The sequence below is a fragment of the Mixophyes fleayi genome, chromosome 10, assembly GCF_038048845.1.
Source record: "Mixophyes fleayi isolate aMixFle1 chromosome 10, aMixFle1.hap1, whole genome shotgun sequence".
NCBI classification, from domain to species: Eukaryota; Metazoa; Chordata; class Amphibia; order Anura; family Limnodynastidae; genus Mixophyes; species Mixophyes fleayi.
Window position 1 is genome coordinate 92673197 of NC_134411.1, and position 15277 is coordinate 92688473.

The 15277-nt window shown below is 40.6% G+C and overlaps 1 protein-coding gene across 3 annotated transcripts in view; it reads left to right on the forward strand.

Annotated features, from left to right (window-relative positions):
• The window catches only part of CDH13 (cadherin 13), a 651169-nt gene that overhangs the window by 611880 nt on the left and 24012 nt on the right, over positions 1-15277 (forward strand). For all 3 annotated transcript variants that reach the window (XM_075189159.1, XM_075189158.1, XM_075189161.1), the window contains 3 exons: positions 5046-5188; positions 11328-11561; positions 14143-14361. In XM_075189159.1, coding sequence (XP_075045260.1) covers positions 5046-5188; positions 11328-11561; positions 14143-14361 — 596 coding nt within the window. The remainder of the gene's footprint in view (positions 1-5045; positions 5189-11327; positions 11562-14142; positions 14362-15277) is intronic.

Consider the following 15277-nt stretch of genomic DNA (forward strand, 5'->3'; position numbering starts at 1 on the left):
GGATAACTCGTTCCAGAACCCGCATCCCCTTCCAACCAACAGGCCCGTCTCCAACAGCGGTACTTGCACCAAAACCTGAGCCAACTCTTGGAAGGAAAACAGATCCAGAATGCCTAAAAAAAAGTAATGTGCGCCCCACCGACCGTGGCCCCTGACTGCACAGTGTTTTCCGGCAAAAAATAAAACACCATCCGGAATATCAAACAAACCACAAGTCCAGCCACGAGCCATCTCATCCAAATGTAAGACCACTTTTATAGACAAGGAGAAACAAAAAATGGGGGAGCGCCCCCCCACAGGCAGACCAACCAGGAAACCTGCACCCAGATCCACCAAACAGAGAGGGAGGGTGGTCAACTTTTCGTAGATCCAAGGAGCAGATTCTACCCATACACAGACTCTTATAGCCTGCCCATAAGCTCTCCCCTAGTGACACTACCAATGGGCATACCCACATCCTTTGTCTGTTCCTTAACCCTTTAGAGCAGTACAAAATTGTTCTGAACACAAACCTCAGCATTTAATTTCCCTCGGGCTTAATTCATCCCTCAGTTATAGTAACCCTTACATTACAGTCAACATTGCTATAAAATACCATAAATTGCCTATTATTTTCAGTTGAACTGTGGAGAAAGAAGCTTCATTTAGATAAGTGACTAAAATGAATTGTAAATACAAATTGAATGTCGTCCTCTTGTGAAATAAACCCTGCCTGTTTGTTCTGGAAGCAGACAGGTAACAGGAACAATGATATCGCACAGAGTGATTTTTTTTGGGGGGGAAATAAATAGTTTTGCTTTTTTTACTTCGCACAGTGACACAATATGAATTTGACAGGGGTATGTTTAACATTGTTATGTCTGCATTATGCCTATTTTGAGTGAATAATTGAGCATTGTTTTAGGATTCTTTTTAGACAAGATAACTTTGCCACCAAATAAACGACAATGAATAAATTATTCTATTTTCCCAGACAGAAGCATCAACAGCAGTGCTCTTAGATCACTGAGAATAGAAAACAATAAGAATTATGTTAGTATTGTTGCAGACCTGAGATGAGAGGACAGTGTACAGTCACCTACACACAATGGAGGCTACCATTTTGGCTGCCTCCAGTGTGTGTAGGTGACTATACACAAGGAAGTGGGCTGGATGCGGGAGACTGGCATGCTCTCCTGGGAATTTGGAACACCTACGCAGAATTCGCAGGCAAGTATGGTTGTGGGTGCAGGGGGTATGGTGGAAATGGGGCCCGGATGCATGAGGGGCCCCACCATGAGGTTGCCCCCACTCCCCACTGACACTCCTGCTCCCTACTGAACATGGAACGGGCCCAGGAAGCAAGAATGGCATCTCTGGGCCCATATCCAAATTTTGCTACTGGGAATGCACTTTCCCGCCCCTAAATTTTCCTTAAAAGCCCTGCAGCAAAATCAGGTAAGCCTTCATATGTGCAAAAACAACACCCCTTCTCCTCCTGCAAAATTAAATCTTATTTTTGTGGATCTTGAAGAAATGCCACAATTCCGCCCAGTTTATCCACCATCCTGGGCAAAATTGACTGTCCGCCACAGGCAGTTCCGTGAAAATAGGCACACGGACTGCGACTGGTTCATACATAGTGACATCACGTTATGTTGGGGGCGGAGCTAATATTCATGCAAATTCAGACTATAAATTCAAAGGGAACAAGTGTTGTAACTGGTTGCTAGGTTACTGATGAATTACATTATATTACATTATTAATTACATTATATATTATATTGGGTCCGGCCACAAGATGGCTGCCTCCACTGGGAGAAGGCAACGAGTGCACTTTTTAGTATCTTATTACCATCTCTTCAAGTCATACTTGCCAACTTTTAGAACCACCCCCCCGCTTCATTAGGCCTCACCTCTGCCCAGGATCCAGAAGGCTACACGTTCTTCTGGACGGACTCTCCGAAATTTGGGAGCCTCCCTGACATTTTGGTAGTAGACTAGTGATGATCCACGTTCTATATCTCCACTGTGCTCTTACTCCAAATGCAGTGGTATATTATACACAGAATGTATCAGATTGCTTTTAACTGCAGTGTGCACTCTCTATTCTCACTGATTGCTGTGAAACTAGCCCAACACTGATTACTTGTGGCTCACCTCCAAGTGACTGCGATTCTTTCTTATTTCCTCCCAAAAAAAGAACTTCCAGCTGTAAATAACAGAATCAGTTCTTTTAGGCTGGACGCTCAGCCCGCAGGCTGTGCAGAAAATTACAAATGAAATTGGCAAATGCCGGTTATTTCAGCAATAATTCACCCTATTGCTGGTGAACTCAATATGTTCAATATGTTTCATTTTGCTGTCTTTTATCCCCCATCCCTTATTCCAAATTCCAGCCAAGCCCCGACGGCTCTATACAGGACGTGTCTGGCACTCTCCCTGTTCTGGAATGTAAAGTCATGAATTTTTTGGGATGACGCCTGGCTATCTGGATAGTTTTCTCTGACCTTATGGCTGAAGCCTAGCAACCAGCTTGTGTGAAACAGCCGAGGACTATTTGCACCGCTGATCGGTCTCATTTATCATTCAGTTGTGCCGCGCTTTTTTGCTTAGGTAATTGCAGTGGATTTCCTTTTTTTTACGATATTATTGTACAGCCAAAATAACTTGTCCTAATAGCATTTCTACCAGACAAATATTTGCATCAGTAACAATTACGTTACGTGGCTGCTGTAGGCTTGACCTGTAAAGGTTGGCTGTAAAAATTCTGTTATACCGAGGTGTGTAAATACCCAAGCTCATTGCGCTTAAACAGGCAATAATTTATACTTCTTTGTTACATCTTTGGTTTTTCCTGCAAGCTGGAACTTGATGCAAATTTAGTTGCAGCAGTTGAACCCAAGTTATAACGACACAAAAGTGATGTTCCTCCTATACTCCAAACACATACTGGTAGTACTGGTAGGGTATTTGGCTTCTGACAACAGTGTGTGTGTGTTTTTGTTAGGGAATTTAGAGCGTAAGCTCCAACGGGGCAGGGAAAGATGTGAATTTGTGCAAAATCTCTGTACAGCACTGAGTAATATGATTGACACTATATAAGCAAACAATATTAATATTGTGAAATAGTGTGTATTATATACTGTGTATATAGATGTATAAAATCAAACAGGTAGGGTATTTGGCTTCTGACAACAGTGTGTGTGTGTTTTTGTTAGGGAATTTAGAGCGTAAGCTCCAACGGGGCAGGGAAAGATGTGAATTTGTGCAAAATCTCTGTACAGCACTGAGTAATATGATTGACACTATATAAGCAAACAATATTAATATTGTGAAATAGTGTGTATTATATACTGTGTATATAGATGTATAAAATCAAACAGGTAGGGTATTTGGCTTCTGACAACAGTGTGTGTGTGTTTTTGTTAGGGAATTTAGAGCGTAAGCTCCAACGGGGCAGGGAAAGATGTGAATTTGTGCAAAATCTCTGTACAGCACTGAGTAATATGATTGACACTATATAAGCAAACAATATTAATATTGTGAAATAGTGTGTATTATATACTGTGTATATAGATGTATAAAATCAAACATTTTTATCTTTGTCCAGTATCTTCATCTCCGTCCAATAATAGACCCAGTCGGCTCTTACAAGAGCATCCGACCTTTCCTTAGTATACGTAATTATGGTTTGTACACTGGATTTATGGAGTCTGAGTAATAACATTACTTATAATATATTCAGTCAAAAGGTTACTTGGTAATATTGTGCTGCTCTGTGGCAGATGATTTGTGGGTTTATAATGCGACCATTACCTTTAAATGATGTTTTCACTACATAATAATGCAGGTAAGCCAGCGCAGTGATGCGATTCCTCTACCCCCATCTACAGGGATGAAAATCCTGGTAAAAATCTGACTTCAGCTGTCAGTACTGTGGAACGTAACCCATTCATGTGTTCAAGCAGCTAGGTCATGGGGTGGGAGATCAACGCAAATCTTTATATCAATAAAGCGAGAGGCGTAATTATACACATAACGAGTTCTGTTCAAGTGGCGCACAACTGTAAACAGTTGATGTTGGGGTACGCAGAGTGGACCCTTACCAAAAGGGAACATTGGGGGTGTAAGTTGCTATGTCCCCATGTAAAGTGTATAAAATATTCAAATAAGATAACTCAGTAAATCAATTACTTTTAGGCAAAATATCTAGTCTTTTCCATAATGCTGTCGGACCACTTTCCTTCGCCTACGTGATACATTACAGACCAGTCTACCGCCTCACCAATAGTCTTAACCCCTGCTTGTGACATCTGTAATAACATTGACCAGCAAATAATACACCACCAAATGGCCAGGATATAAAATACAGCAACAAATGGGCAGCATATAATGCAGCCCTGCTTAACAAGTAAGCAGCATCAACTACCCCACTATACAATACAGCACCTTGTTTTCAGTATTGCCCCTCCTGGTGCTGATACTGAAATACCGCTCTATCGTAAGCAGCCTCCTAGTTGCATCCTGTAGGTGGTGAATCACCAGATCCCATAGGATAAGCTTTGGTGGGCGATGCAGTCCGTCCTCTTCGCTGAGCTGCTCTAAGAAAATAGTGGGTGCAGGAAAAGGGGGACCTGTCTGCACCCACAAGTAATATCTTTTTGCAGGGTGCGGATGGGACATGGATGCGCTAACTGCACGTAAAACTAGTGGTGTTAAGATAAGTTATTTATCAAGATGCGTTACCCTTAATAAAGCCTTATTATGACTGTATAACCAATGGTGCCGAACTTCAAGCTGGAGTTTTGGAATAATTTGAACTTGTTCTGTCTGATCTATATCTTGGGGAATCTTTAAACTGGGATTAGGTTTGAAGAGATTGTATAATTCAGATGTTTTATTATTTAGTTTAGGCATGGATAACCTGTTTTGCCCATATGGATTTTTTTTTAAAAAAAAATTATACAGTATGTCCTCTGTAAAAAAACACTAGTTTCTTACCAAATTCCTGTATCAGTAGAAATATATAACTTGTGTTCTGTATCTGACTCTGTGTGTTTCAGGTTCTCCATGCTGAAGGATGACGCAGGCTGGCTCTACATTAACCCGGTGAACGGCACAGTCAACACCACAGCCCCACTGGACAGAGAGTCTTCGTTTGTCCACAACAATACTTACACATCGCTGATCCTAGCAATAGACAATGGTGAGTGCCGAGAGCTCCCTCACAAGACCAGATAGTCAGGTGCAGAGTATACGATGGCAGGGGAGGTATTCTAACAAATATTTAATCTAATACCGTCAACCATCTTATCTTCTCAAGCTACAGATACTGGTAGGTACCTGTAACAGCCTGAGTCAACTTCAACCATTTTTCTGTTTGTCATAAGCAACTGAATAGATGCCCTCCATCCTGGCGCTAGTTCTCCCCACCGCGTTATCACTGGCGTCAGGGGATTCAAGCTGCTAACGGGAATCGCTATTCAAACTGCCACTTCCAGATGTCTTTCTCTGTCGCGCCATTCAGTTGCTATCAGAGAATTGAAACTAACAGCACAAATAGAGGTTCGGACAGTTTGTGTTCCCTGTCAACTGCTAAGCTTTTGCACTGGGGATTTTGACAAGTAAAAGTAGTTAGGTGAGAGCGTCTCCATTAGAAGAATTGCTAGTTTGCTGGGTTTAGCCATTAATCTCTGTCCTGTATTGTCTCACTGTAATTCCTATCTACCATATATCAGCAGTTCTCAATAAGGGAACAGCCACCCTCCTAATTAGAACTTGCCAGGCTAATTAATAGAAAAAACGCACAGGTGCAGCACTTGGTACATTCAAGTACCTCTTACACCCCCCTCCCCCCAAAAAATAAATAAATTACTGTATGCTTTTTAAAGAATGATTAATCATTTAAAAAATCAGTCAACTGCAGACGATGAATAATGAATTATGATGTCTACGGTATTTATATTTCTTTCCAACATTTGTTTGGAATTTAGATATGTATGTAGCATGTTGCATTTTACTGTATTGTGTGGTTATCATAGGGATTAATGATTCCTCTTACTACTGTGCATGCATGTTTAAAGCAGTACCACATGTTTTGTCCACTCTGTGAATGTGGCCACAAAAAGTTATCCCCAGACCGACCAATATTCCAGTGCAAAAGTTTAGTACGCAACAGGCCACACCCTGCTCCAACCAAACCACGCCCTCATATAGCCTTGCCCGCAAATTTTTAAGCCTCTCACATTTTGCACCTCAAAATTGGAACCAATCCCTTGTAATTCTGGAGTGTTGACCGGTATAGGTAACTAGTGATATTCACAGATACAGAATCAGCGGATGAACAGCTTAACATGGAACAGCCAGGAAGAAAAATACATTTTTTGGGAATAAATTTCTAAGACTAATGTAAATAACATTGACAATGTGTATTTTGTTAATGTTTTGTGGTGTTTTTAGCTGTGCACAGTGATCTGGATATATGATAATGTGTACACAAAGAACTCATGAGGTCTGTGTCTCTGAATACAACGTGTGGAGATTCAAAGTTTAATGGTGTCTCTTTAGCCAATAGAAAATATTGGAACTATACCTAACGTACACAATCAGGAATTTTAGAAGGAGGATATGAGCAGTATTTAATGAGAAAAATGGAGACGTTCAATGAATGAAAACAAAAGTTGTGTCTGTTATGTTTAATTGTGCAATATTGTATTCTGCACTTTGTATTTTGCTTGTTGGGCAGTTAAAAAAAAAAAAAAAAGTACTCGTACATTATTTTGGCTTGTCTCTGCAGCATCATTAATGCAACTCGTATCAAGTAATTTTACCAGGGTCATGCTTGGTCTCCGGGGGCCTGTCGGAGTTTTGCAGATGCAAAGCTTTTTATTATTTGCATAGAAATGTCTTTGCCGGCGTTGGAAAATTTGCATGACGTAGCAAGTTGCTGTAAGCTGCAGTGATATTCATCAATACTTGTTATGTGGCCCCGTCACCGCATTCTGACCCCAATCTTAATGTCTGGCTGAATGTTTTGGAAAGCCGAATCTGCACAGTTTTTAAATCAGATCCCCAGATCCTGTGGCACTAAATGTCCTGGTAGGCCCTACCACAAGACTCCCCTCAGCAGTCTATTAGGAACATTTTAAAGCTTGCCCCTGGCTACAAAGTTACAAGATGCTTCAGCTTGAAGTAAGGCATCAAAATGAATCCAGTTTTTAGATTTTAAAAATGACCTATATAGAAATCATGTATTTAACACCAAGACAGCAACATATAGCTCCGCCCCTTTTGCATAACTGTGTGTGTGGGGAGGTGCGATTTCTTTTTGTATACCGGAGGGTGGATTTTCTCCTTCAGAACTTATGTGCAAAATACATGGTTGTAATAAAGAGTTAATATATAACATTGAAACAATGATCTTGCATTGTGCCTCCCCTAAAGTTTTGCAGCCCTAGGTACGAGCCTACCTGCCTTTTCCTCAAATAAGGACCCAACATGATCCAAACTATGTTCCTGCACTTTAGCTCATTCGCCTTTCATTTAATAACACAACAGCTCTGTGATTTTACAGTAGTTTGATGTAGAAAAATAAATGTGTTTATAAGCTGGGAGAATCAGAGGCGAGGATCTGACACCAGATAATACACCTCTGACTCAGTCGCCCTCTGTCACTTTTATAGCCTCTGAATACAGATTAATTGGCACTTTCTGCTTCTACCTGTTTTGGTAGAAAACAGACAATTAGTTTTGATAGCAACACAATTAATTCTCTTATCTTGTAGTCGCCACTGCAATAATTAAGAACTGCGCTCCAGATGCTTCCTTTTTGCTGGTTTAATCATATAAATTAGAAGCAAAATATTACTTTAATATGTCATCACGCAGCCTTGATTAAAAATTAAAGTGATGAAATCAGTGTTTAATACAGCTGATGTACTTCACTGCTTATTACCACATCTTAAAGAGATTTCCTATCTAAATTACAACTATGATTACAGTACTACAGTCTATGTATAATTATGTATGTACAGATTGCACACAGGAAAGGTTATTACAATGTATCTAACACCTGATCTCCCAGAAGCTTTTAATGCAACTTTGTATCAAGTGTAAGGATGAGTGTCCTGTGTACATATGAATGTTGCATATCTTACATGCTTTGAAAATTTGGTCCACTGCAGTAGACTGAGTCATGGTTTATAAACCTTGATTATAATTGATGTTTTTTGTCTACATGTATATGCTTTATATTTAATATGTCTGTTTTGTTTTGTTGGTTGGGCACACCATCTAGCAGGGTGTATTCAAAGGTGGACATGATGCAAATAGTCTAGGGCTGAGGTCCTCAAGAGCTACCAACAGGTCATTTCTGTCTGTAGAAACAGGTGGGATTATTACTGTCCCAGAAATAGATTAACTCACCTGTGCATGACTAAAGAAATCTCGACAACATGAACTGTTGGTAGCTCTTGAAGACCGAGTTTGAGCACCTCTGGTAACATTTAGAGCACCTATTGCCCTAGACCAATCAGACACCTGCTTTCATGTGTATTTTGCACCAGTCAGATAAAAGCCCCTTGCTGACTGGTTGACGTTTACACTGGTGATTTAAAAAACTGATGTGGCTGATAACATGGCAGTGGGGGCCACCTGTAGCCCTCCCAGAAAGTCAGGTGATTCCTCACAACTATGTACAGATACACTCTGTTAGAGGATGTATCTAACGAAACAAGATAGGCAGGTTGCTGAACTTTTGGGTCTATTACTTATATTGCAAAGGGGAAAATAGTCCGGAAAGCTGAACATTTCCTGCATTTGTGCATTGTTTAGTTATTACATTGTGTTTGTGAAAGTTAAAACATAACACTTTTGCTCCATTTAAATTTTGATAAACACAAAATAATATTGAAAAATTAAATTAAAAACCATGTCTCTAGGCAAATTAATGTAAAGTACAAAGCAACACAGAAATACATGAAACATAAATGAAACACATCTATTAAAAATGCAGGTTACAAAATGGACCAAAAATAAGTAACTTCAAGCACATAGGTCACCTAAAGGTTGATGCCCTCCCCTCTCGATCTCCAGCGTACTGTCCCTAGCCTTTCCTGGCCTCTATTTAAATCTAAATGCCTTAAGTATGGCCCCTTTCCTTTGCCCAGTTGCTTCTCTATTGGTCATTCCATAACCCCTCCCATTGCATCTGTATTGGTCATTCCATAACCCCTCCCAGTACACCTCTATTGGTCATTCCCCACCCTTCTCCTATGACCCACCCCTGCTAAGTGATAACTATCCTACGTTGTTTCAGTAGAGGACGTCGGTCCCACCCTCATCCCTCACGCATAGTCAGTTTTCTTTTGGGATGCAATGTTACATAGTAACAAACATGCAGACAAGCTTCCAAAAATATGCTCATGTAGAGGAACCTAAAGTAAATGGAGAGAGTATAGACAATTGTGTTTTTCTTCATGTAGATTTCTAGTCCCTGAGCAATACAGAGATAAATGTACATGACAAGGCATAGACAACACTATGAACAATGGAAAAAATATTCAAGTCCTTCTTCTGGCAGTTTTTAATTCCAATGTGATGGTTTTATATTTTCTTATTTTTTTAAAAAATTAATATCAGGAGCTCGGGGGGACAAAAAAAAAAAAAAAAAGATAACGTCACTTTCAGACACTATCAGGCTGGCCTGGAAATAATGCATTCAGAATTAAAGACAGCAATTTAATTAAATGCATGAAAGGCTGACTTTTGTGATCATATTTCAAATACTCCATTGTGTTTTCATCCATTCTGTCTCATGACTTTTTCTTAATAATACATCAAGATCCAAGAGTGTGTTGGATTTCTATTACAAACTCAATTAGTCCAATCAAAAGTGAAAAATAATTTATTTTTCATTAAAGAGCGGAGTTGTCGGGAAGTTTCAGAATCAGACACAATAGGAAGCAGTCTGGCTGCTCTGCTCGGATGATTAGAATGGATTGAGTGTCACTGTTGGTATCGCTTGTCATATCACCGTGTTTTTGTGTGCGTGCTTAATGGCAATTCAGTCTGCTGCTCAGTTACTGTTTCTCAGAACGTGATTTTTAAAGACGCTGTCTCTCCCAATCCAAAGTCATCCCAGAGACAAAGCATGTTTTCATTTTCCAAAGTGTAATTAAAAATGGGATAATCTAGTCAGCACCCCACTACCCCCAATTTTATTACATTCAGATCCCAGTTTAGTGTATCTGAGAGCATACAGAAGAGAGCATTGTCAGACAGGGTGCACAGAGCCAGCCCTAACTATTAGAGTAGCTAAGGTAGGGGGGCGGGTATGTTGTGCAGCAACTGATTGGTTGGGCCCAACCAATCATCCTCTGCATACAGTATGTACCGACACAGCTGAGGATTTGAATCTCCCTTTAACTTGCGCTGGTAGCTAGCAAGCTGTCGATGCGGTGTGGCTGGATTGGAAACTGAACGCAAGTAACAGTGAAACTACTGGGTAGGGTGGAGGACTTGAAAGCAGGGATTGTCCAAAAACAAACAACCCCTTCAAAGCCAACCTATGCTTTCTTGTCAGAGCCTTATACAGTCCTAGAAGTAGGCCAATCCCAGACATGAAAGCAACACCGTTCTGAAGTCAGTTAACTGTTGTATTTACATGTGTTATCACATTACAGGGTGTATATTGTAGCTGCAATGTTGCTCTCCAACTACAAATATGTTCATGTACAGATGTCATAATGTTTGTTCTCCACAATGCCGCTCTTTATATCCCCTCATCTAATTGTTACGTAGTTAGGGTTTACAGATGAAAGATTATGTCAAAGTGGCCGACCCTTCTTTTAACAAGCGATTTTGTTAAACTAATTTTGATAGTATACAAACCTCAGATTCTATGGGGCAGATTCAGCTCAGCGAGATGCGCCACCGGACATCGCCGCCTTTTATTGTAAGGAATCTCTGCCCATTTTTCTGGGCACTTCTGTGAGGTTGGGAGGAAATATTAATGAAGATTTCAGGCCGGACATTGCTTAAGAGTCCCTCTGTGGACTTTTTGCATTGAATTTAATTAATGAACTGTTACTAAATTTTTGCAACCATTTCTTGTAAAATACCATTATTTATAATTTTAAAAACATCAATTTAGTTTTTGTGTAGACAGGATCACTAAGTGCAGTGCGCAACTTATGTCACTATAAGGTCTGTTAACGCGGATGAACAGAATGGGTTGTGAGCCGTCATTGTGTTACGTGCTCCATATTGTGCGGTTTGTGTATAGTAACTATACAATCAGACTATGACAGCATATTAGTAACAAATGCCTGTCTATATTCTTTCAGGTACTCCTCCTGCTACCGGCACAGGGACGTTACAAATCACATTAGAAGATATTAACGACAATGCACCGTTCATCTACCCGACCTCAGCAAAAATGTGCGAAGACTCAAAAGACCTCAACGTTGTTACCCTGGGAGCATGGGACAGGGACCTTTATCCAAACTCCGACCCTTTTAAATTTGATTTGGGCAAACAAGTCGGATCAGATAAAGCATGGAAAATCACCCAACTGAACAGTGAGTGTAAACCAGGCACCTACATCTCATGTGGCAGTGTGTATCATGACTGCAGGACACCGCGTACAAATAGCGGATGCGGCTACCTAGTGGGCCAGGCCTACATCCATGAGAATGCAACCTATCAATCCACTAGGAACCAATGAGATCACAGAGCCACCACCAATTAACAGGGATCTAAAGTGATCACTATGCAGCTGTGTAATTGTAAATCTTGGCTCAGCCATTTTTGCCTCATTGATGTCCATAGGCTGCATTCCATGTATGTGCAGCCGCACATCGGCCGTACGGTTTGTTAATGGTATATAATTAAGTCTTTTTTTATGATGCGAGGCATACATAAGAATAGAAATGTGGTGAGATGGTAAACAGGGTCAACATGGGGGTGTAGGACTCTGCAATTGCCCATCGCCTCAAGAGGCTGAGAGTCGGTAAGTTATACTGGGCACCAGATATGTCTCTGTATATCATGCTTGGCACTAGGTATGGTTCAGCTTTGTCTACTTGGCAGCATACTGGATGTGGCTCATTAAACTATACTGACATATATATGAATATCTAGTAATACTGTAAGTGCCTCTACAGTTGACCATGTTTCTCTGAACTGGAGCTCAGTAGATAGACAGCATGGCACTCTCCATGAGGCTCTGCAGGTATGACCTGCATCATAGGATATACCTGAGATTTAGAGCATGCATAGAGATTAGACACAGTCTACCCACACTCAGCAATGCTATTGCTTTCAAGTAGCTGGAAATCAAAACGACCAAGCTTGGATGGTCACATCTCTGAACTATTTTTGTATTCCATTACAGTGTTTAAGCTCATTAGTTACCGCACACATAGCAATAATTGTAAAATCTGAATATAAACGCAACACTGGTATCTTTGAGCATGTGGGGATCTAAGGCTGATTGCATTTGACATGCAGTCATAACCGGTGGTTGTGGCGGCCAACAGAGAGTACTCCATTGACCACGAGTAAATGAAGCAGGCACAGCCCATACGAAGCGGTCGCCCCACTTGACCGCAGGCGTAAGCAGGTATGGATCAGCGAGTAGGTGCTATCTCCATAACTGTTTACTAGTAAAAGCATGATTTTTAACACGAAGAACCCTTAAATCGGAGAGAGTGTAATAAGATACACAGGTGACCTGACAAGGACGTCTTAGGTCTGAATATCATTCCTTACTGGCTCAACAATGTGTGTGTGGGGGGGAAACAAGTACACGCCAGTAAATGAAGGTCACCTGTAGGTGGAAATCCCTTTAACACGGGCTTCCTAAAAAAAAAGCACTCAACCCATGTAACAGAAAGTGCAATAGTAAGTTTTTTTTTATGATTTGCCACTGGAAGGAACATACAATAGAACTTGGTGTGACCTTAATACACTATCTCATTTCACTAATCTCAGCTTTACAGTCCCCTCCTTCACCTCCTAAATGGCTTGAAACCAACCTGCCAGGTATATTGCACATCAAGGTAAGTACCCCAGCATTGAGAATATCACCTAAATATTATGAGTGAAATAGTTGAATGCAGTCAGTGATGACATTCAAAAGTTTCATTAATGCACAGGTGATAAATGCTGCTATCTGCTGGGAGACAGGATGGGACTTGTAGTTCCACATCAACTGAAGCCCCGTTGGCTTAAGCCTCCCCCTTTCATACAGAGCAGCCTACAGTAAATAATGTGAAAACCAATGTAAGGTGGTATGTAGAGAAGATATAGCACATCTGAGTCCTTCTCGTGGACATTTTTCTCTATAGCATAATGCATTAAAGATAAATGATCTGTTGCATAAATTACTATTTGAAATAGAACCTGTTTGATATTCGCTGTGGATTGAGCCCTACAATATAAGTCCATTTTGATTTTTTCGTCTGCTAGAACTTTTGTGAAATCCTTTTTACATCTGGGGAATTGCCTCGTTAAACAGAGCAGACCAGTTAGTCTATTTTTGGATTTTTCTCTTTTGAACAGTCTCGCTCTCACTTAAGTTTTAAGACAAGTCACAGAAACTCACGTCAATTAAAAGTCCTTCAAGAGAAGACAGAAAACGGGAAGAGAGTGAGCTGAACTCGGGGTTTTGTGTGCAGGGAGAGGTGAGAGTCTATTTCTCAGGATAAGCGTACCCGCATGCACATATCGAGCTCAGTCTGGGGGATTCAATGTGTACTTCTGTCAATTTAACTTTTCCTTTTGTATCCTTCAAAATATGACATGGAACAGTATTGGAAAGTAAAGTAATGTCTACAGACTGGAGCTACAAACAGTTTTAGTAATAAAAGTCACTATACCCTTCTGTGAGCCCTTTCTGTGCTTCTGTATAGATACGTTAAAGTGGCTAGTGTAGGACAGACAAAAAAGTTAAGTGGAGATGATACCCATAGCAACCAATCAGATTCTCTCATTTATGTTGCATGTACTAGAATCTAAATGATAGCTACAATCTGGTTGCTACGGGCAACACTTCCACTATTCCTTTTTAGAAAGTTTAGTAAATCTACCTCAGAGTGTTTGTGTTTATTTTGTCTGATGTCTGTGCTGAATTAACACCCCGTCTGTGGATTTTTGCAGGTACCCATGCACAAGTCAGTCTCCTTCATAACCTGAAGAAAGCCAATTACAATCTGCCGGTTTTGGTGACGGACGCTGGGAAGCCTCCCCTGTCTTATAGCGCGGATGTAACGATCCAAGTGTGCTCCTGCAAGAAAGGCAAAGTGGACTGCAGTTCAGCCAGCGCCCCCCACGTCAGCATGGCCCTCGTCCTCATGTTTACACTCTACAGTCTCTTCTGTAAGTTGCTTGTTTAGTGCTGATTATAAGTGACCTTATGGTTTCTTACTGCTTTAAAGTGGCTGTCCAACTTCAGGTGGCTTAAATTGTGGCTCGTGCGTGCCATCCTGCAGCTTTTGCTAAATACATAGCATTTTCTATACAGTTTCTTTCTGTGCTTGTAGCTAGCTATTTATATAAGCAGAGCGGTTTATTTTAAAAGCCAGAAGCTATATACAGTTGTATCCAATACTAAGAACACAGCAGCGCTGTGTCATATCAAAGGGCAACACATGTAAAACAATTATGACGATATAAGGATGTGTCAGAAAGCCAGAAACATAATGCAATGTACTTAATGACAGCTGCAAGACAATTAATAGAAATTGCACGAAGGTGGACAAACCATTTAGCCTGCAAACATCGCCATTTTGTACATTGCAGAGGCAGGACAAATGTATCATTGAAAACTGCATTGTAAGTACAGAGCGTTCCTGTGAGCTTTGTTTGTGCAGGAAAAGAGTTCATCTAACAGGTTTGCTTTATCTTCCATCACAGCTTTTAAATCATGGTAGAGATGTTTATTCGCTCTGCCCTTGGATAAGACACAGAACTGCTCTGTGGAAACATTTGTATCAAAGGGTCACTACGGAGCGGTGTAACAGATGAGACCTGACTGATATTCCTGAGGCTCGGGTTCCTGGCGACTTCATAGGCTTCATTCCCATGAAAATTAGGTCAGCCCACAAAATAGATCTAATGCAGCGATGGGCAACCTAACATAATATAGAGTTCAAACATTACACTTTCAAGAATTAGAAAACACTTGTTTCCCAGTATTGTTGTAATGTGTGTACGTGACATGTAAGCTTTCCTGCATAATGAGGACATTAATGGTTTGTACACCATGCCTAACTGCAACTTTTACTAAATACAG